The sequence below is a fragment of the Fukomys damarensis genome, unplaced genomic scaffold (genome assembly GCF_012274545.1).
Source record: "Fukomys damarensis isolate Sample0158 unplaced genomic scaffold, DMR_v1.0_HiC HiC_scaffold_30, whole genome shotgun sequence".
Taxonomy (NCBI): Eukaryota; Metazoa; Chordata; class Mammalia; order Rodentia; family Bathyergidae; genus Fukomys; species Fukomys damarensis.
The window spans coordinates 442041-448519 of NW_022900942.1; the positions used below are offsets into that span (position 1 = coordinate 442041).

Below are 6479 nucleotides of genomic sequence, written 5' to 3' on the forward strand. Positions count from 1 at the left end.
TAGCAAATAAGTTGTGTTCTCATTCTTATCTCTGCAACATGCCCACAGCATTCTCCAATGGTTTCCCAGTTATAAAAGTGAGGACACTCTGGCTTCTTTAACAGTTTAAAATTTTTCTCATTTACAGTGCACGCACTAGAGCAATTTTAAATATAGGTTGAAGTAGTTATTGTTGAATTAGATTTAGTACAGTTTGCATTCAGTTTTCTTGTCTGGCAAATACTACAATGAAAAGCCATATATACTGTTTCATATTTGACTTTTTCAGTTGGTTCAAGGGTTTTAGTAAGTGTAATTTGTATAGTCAGGGAAATACAGTGGAAGAATGTGGAAATATTAGAAATATTTACTTCACTTTACAATATACTTGCGTTTTCTAAAAGGAAGGATATGGTCTTTGTTTCATGCCCTGTGTTTCCCAGTCAGCTTCTTCAAAAACATGGAATCAGAAAACCACACAAGGGTAGGAGAATTTCTACTTATGGGTCTCTCAGAGGATCCAGACGTGCAACCCCTCCTCTTTGGACTGTTCCTGTCTGTGTACCTGGTCACAGTGCTTGGGAACCTGCTCATCATCCTGACTGTCAGCTCTGACTCCCACCTCCACACCCCAATGTACTTCTTCCTATCCAACCTGTCATTCACTGACATCTGTTTCTCTTCCACAATGGTACCAAAGATGCTTGTGGACATCCAGAGACAGTGTCATACCATCAGTTACACAGGCTGCCTCAGCCAGATTTCCTTTGCCCTGACTTTTGGTGGAATGGAAAACTTTCTTCTTGCAGTTATGGCCTATGACCATTATGTGGCTATCTGCAATCCCCTTAGGTACACAGTCATTCTGAGTCCCCATCTGTGCGTCCTACTGATTGTACTGTCTGTTTCCATCAGCATTGTGGATGCATTGCCTCACAGTCTGATGGTGCTGCAACTGTCCTTCTGCACAGACCTGACAATCCCACACTTCTTCTGTGAACTTGCCCAGCTCATAAAACTTGCTTGTTCTGACACTTTCATCAATACCATTTTGGTGTATATGGTGACTGGCATATTGGGTATTGTTTGTCTCATTGGGATTATTTTCTCTTATGTTAAAATCTTCTCATCCATCCTTAGAATGTCTTCAGCTAAGGCAAAGCAGAAAGCCTTTTCTACCTGTGGATCACATCTCTCAATCGTCTCTTTGTTCTATGGGGCAGGTTTTGGGGTATATGCTAGCTCTGAATTCACAAGTTCATCTAGCAGTTCTGCAATTGCTTCCTTGATGTACACGGTGGTCCCTCCACTTATGAATCCATTTCTCTACAGCCTGAGGAACAGAGACGTGAAAGAAGCCTTGAAGAAAATCATCAGACCATATCCTTTCGTGAGATTGTCTCATTTGCTTTGAACTTGAACTCCCAGAAAGAATGAAAATACAGGTGCTCTGAGTAAGCCAATGTAATAGACACTTCCACACCTAAGTCCATAGGACTCAAAGTATAGATGACATAATTGTAGGCTGAGAATTTGACTCAGTGGTTCTGCCACCTGCCTTGGAAGTGCAAGGTCCTGAGTTCGGCACCTTGTACAAAAAAAATGATAGATGTCATAATGATGAAGTATATTTCAACTTATATTTGAAAACTGACTTTATTGTTCTGTATCACTGTAACTTGTGAAAATTCATGTTAAATTACTGATCTAGATTTCCTGGAGCATTGGAGCAAACAATGAGCATTTGACTTTTTCTGTAGTAATGAGGGGCTGCTTCTCAGGAGAATGTTAGTGACAGCAAGACCATGGGACAAAAGTGGGAGCTAAACAAGTGTTTCAATATGGATAAAGAAGAATCCTCAAACTATTGATAGTGCCATATAGTTTTTCAGAATTCTTCTTACCCAAAGACCTGTTGTAACTTCTCCCCCTGTCTGGAGATTTGCCAGGTGGTTCACAACAATGTCTTTTCCTCACAGGCTTCTATTCTGTTGAGGGGCAACTTGAAACTAGAAGCATATGTTAACATGCAAATGCCACAAATTATCAAATGCTTTCCTCAGGTATCTCTTATGTTTCTTCACCTATAAGAAGCCATGTGACAATTTGATGCTAAATGAAAATACTTTAAATATCTGTGTGGTTTGCTTTTCATGAAAAATAAATAAAATTTTTAAATTACCATGTCATGAATATGTGTTTGCTTGTCTGTGTTTGTGTATACTCGCATGTGTATACTTTTTGTGGGAGAGTGTTTGATCCTTTTTTCCACTGAAATGAAATTATGAACCAGTGTGTCATATAGTAAATAAACATTTAAAAATTTTTACTGGTATAACATTGGAATACATATACCTTCAACTCCTACATACAAGTATCAAATCTTGACCTTCTTTACTCTAATTACCATCCCATTTCTACAATTTCTGCATCCACTTTTTCATGTCGTCTATAAATAACTATATATTGCAAAATATATGAAAATAATTTGATACATTTATTTATGTGTTCTTCTTAGACAATGCTTAAATTTTGCTTACAACTGTCCCAGGTATTTATAAATATTATGTCTCCTGATGTTACAAATATTATGTTTATTTTTTTTTTCCTCTCATTGAGTTTATTGTTACATTTTAGGTATACAGTACAGTTGCATTCATCATTGGGATCTTGTACCTTTACATGACAGGTCTTGGTTTTCATTTTTTCCCCTTGTCCCTGCCCTCCCTTCACCTCCTCCTCCCCTCTCCATTTACAAACATTTTATATCCATTTTCTCCTATTTTTTCTTTCCCTTATTACCTTTCTCCTAACCTTCCTACTTTCCCTACACTTTTAGTCCTTTTCTTCCTATTCACATTGCCAATTATTACAAATGTGTTTCTTGATAAGGGGATCTGTAATTGGACTGGGGATGTGGCTGAGTAGTAAAACACTTGTCTGGCATGTGCAGTACCCTGGTTTCATCCAGGTACTAAAATGATGATGATGATCATGATGATGATGACGATGATGGGAATAGTAGTCTGTGATGAATCATCCTACCAGAATCCTGAATGGTTAAATTTTCCTTGAAATTCTGTGATATTTTGAGATGCATTGCTTTTTACCTTAATATACTGTATGTACAGAACAGTATAGCTCTATAAGGTTTGACGGAGTAGAGCACATGAAAGACCATGTGTGTAGAACTGCACACATTGGTAAAGAACAGAATCATCATATAAATAAGGACTATAATGTAAACTAGATAATGTGAAATAGACAGAAGGAAAGTGGGAGGGATGGGGAAAAGAAAGTAGGGAATGGAATTAATATGAGAAAAAGAAAAAATAGAAACAAAGTCTTTGTAGACAGGGAGAGTTGGAGGAGTTGAAGGGAGGTCAGGGGAATGGGGAAAATAAGAACCACCATGGATTATGTAAAGGTATAATTTCCAATGATGAATGTAATTATATTGCATACCTAAAATGTACCAATAAAATTATTTTTTAAAAGAACAAAAGCATCATCAGCACCCATTGCTCACTCCTAAGTGATGCATGTTAGTCACCGGTTCTCTGATTTCTGCCACCAGAATGTAAGTACTCAAAAGTCAAGATTTTAAAATGCTCTTATTAGGATATGTTACCTGTTGCAACACTGGCCAATTTAAAGGACAAAGCTCTGTGATTCATTGCATATTTGCAGACAAATAGGAATTTTTGTATGATATATCATATGCACCTATTTATGTCCAAATTGTTCTACTCAGCATTATATTCATGGGATTCCACAGACTATCCCATGTAGCAAGAGTTTACTTCATCTACTAATTTATCCATTCCTCCTGTGTGAATATGTAAAATTGATTCATTTAATTGTTTGGATGTTGGGTTGTTTGTAGTAGGGATATTTATTGTTTGGTTTTCTGAGTTGAGATTGTGCTATGTAGTCAGGGTTAGCATGAAACTCACTATGTAGGCAAGGCTGGCCTCAAACTGCTGATCAATCTCCTTTAGCCTTCCATGAGTTACAATTAAAAATGTGCATCACAGTGCCTGGCTTGAGCCAGAATATTTTCTCAGTAGCACTCTGAGGAGTATTGTCATACATGTTTTTCAGTACAAAACTGTGCACATATAGCAATGCAATATTTATGTCTTAGGGAATAGATACGGTTACATTTATTGAATGCCACCATACAATATTCCAAAGAACAAGAACTTGCATCAACTTAAATTCTCATTGTCTTGATGATATATTATGAGGAATGCCTTCATTTTGTCCATGGGATCAATATGTAATAGCAACATACACTGATTTTTCTTTCTTTTAGTTTTTAAAACCAGTGCTTTAGCTACCTCAGAATGAGCTGTAATTAAGGAGGATCATATCTACTGTGTAGAGGTCAGAGCCTGCATCCAAGACTGAGATCCTGACTATCTGGCCAAATCATAGGCTGACTACATCATTGATATGTATATCTCCACTTGACCATTTTTTTTTTCTTCCAAGGAAAATAAATGGCCAGGTGAAATTCCCAAAGTTCTGCCCACTATGAAGATTTTCTTTCAGCATTGTCTCTCCAGGTTGTTCTAGAATGGGCCTGTGGTGCTGAAAATGAATACATTAGGTGGTTCCTCTATGATGTGTGGAATCACGGGTAAGTCAGGACCCAGTCTTCTCTTCCTAGCAAATGATCATAGAATACACCCCAAGAAGTGCAGATGGCAGGGCACAAGGAAATGTAGCAGGATTATGAACAAAGGGCATGTGGAAAGCTTCTTGTAACTTTCTTGCAGCTTCCAGATTTATGCAGACATGAGGAAATATATACCAGTTCATTGAATGATGGGCTCTGGCTGTGCAGGTCTAAGTTTACGTTGTGGTTAGATTGCACCCCATTCATAATGGACAGCTCAGTTTGCAAAGCAACCTATTCCACAGTGGTCTGTTCCATTTCTATCAAGTCTCAGTTGCAAGTCAGGAGCTGTATGTCAAAGGTAAAGTAGTTACCTGCACATGGTAACAGAGCCTTTCTCCAAAATCCAACAGGCCTCCACTGTGATACAATAAGGAAGTATACATGAGACTCTAAATAGCATCTTTATCTGTCATTATTACCTCAAATACTACTATATCTGCTTGATTATTTATTTCAATTATCAGAGAATCCTTCATAGCAGCCTGACTGTACTGCAGAGAATTCTTTTGTTTTCAGCCCCACAGAAAACAAGAAGCCATCTTAGTCATTTGGTAAATGGGCTAGAATAACACATTCAAGTAATAAATGTACTGCTTCCAATATCCAAACACTGACACAAGTGGATCTCTTTCTTTGTTGTGGAAGGTGCCAGATGCAACATCATATCCTCTCTAATACCACATGACTTCTTAAAATTTCACTGAGATAAATGGAAATTTAGGTGGATTTATTTCTCAGCTTTGACATACATATGCTTTATGGTAAGCTCTTCTTTTGCTCACTTTGCCCAAGCACCATCATGTCATCAAGGAACATTTACATTTACCAGTATGATATTTCATGGGAGAGAAAGGCAATGAAGAACTCTCTAAGATGTGACAAAAGACTGGATAACTGATATGCTCCTGGAGGCAAGATATCAAAAGTGTGTTGATATTTGCAGTAGAAAGCAAATTTCTTCTTTTGGGATTTATGGATAGTTGTGGAGAAAAAACTATTTACTTTAAACCAAGTACCAGAATATATATATGCCTGCTTTAGAAAAGAAACCATATCCAGTACAGAGCTGTAGTTAGACTAGCCTTTTGATTAATTTTACAATGATCCACCATCATTCTCCAAGATAAATCCATCATATGCACAGGTCAAATAGGAGAGATAAATGTGGGTGTATTGTATAACATCCCAGCATTCTGCAAGTCCTTGATACTATCATTAACTTCTGCAATCTCTCAAGCAATGTAGTATTGCTTTGATTTACTATTTTCCCAAGTAGAGGCAACTCTTTTACTTTTAAGTTTGTCTTTCCCACCACAATATCCCTCAAACTACAGTTTAGAGAACCAATGTGGAGATATTCTAAGTACTAAGCATATTTAAACTTTTATGCATTATAGAATGAGGAAGAACATGGGAAGGGTTTCCAAGCCTACTGGTCTCACTGTGAATCAGATATTGGGTAAAGCCCATTAATTATCTGGCCTCCAAAGGCTTCTTATTGGGGAGCCATGGTAATCTTTTGGGTATCTTGGAATCAGTGTTATCTTAGAATCAGTTTCCTGTATCTATAATCTATAATTATTCCCATTTCCTCAAAGGATGGTTACCTTGATCGAAGTTGTTTTGAGGGATGGATGGGAGAAACAATAGCATTATATATGTTTAGTAGTATATGAGTGCATTTCTTCCAAAGGACCCAATGACCCCTTTATCAAAAGCATTATGGTTCTGTGAACTGACTGAAGCCTATGAATTGGTTCACAGAACATGATTCTCTGTTGCTATGATTTAAGGTTGATTTTTGTGGTTTTGT

General features: G+C 37.3%; 1 protein-coding gene across 1 annotated transcript; it reads left to right on the forward strand.

Annotated features, from left to right (window-relative positions):
- The first annotated feature begins 439 nt into the window (after positions 1-439).
- Positions 440-1393, forward strand: LOC104863863 (olfactory receptor 7G3). Its single transcript, XM_010626524.1, has one exon. It carries the CDS (start codon positions 440-442, stop codon positions 1391-1393), a length of 954 nt encoding a protein of 317 aa, XP_010624826.1.
- Positions 1394-6479: the final 5086 nt, after the last annotated feature.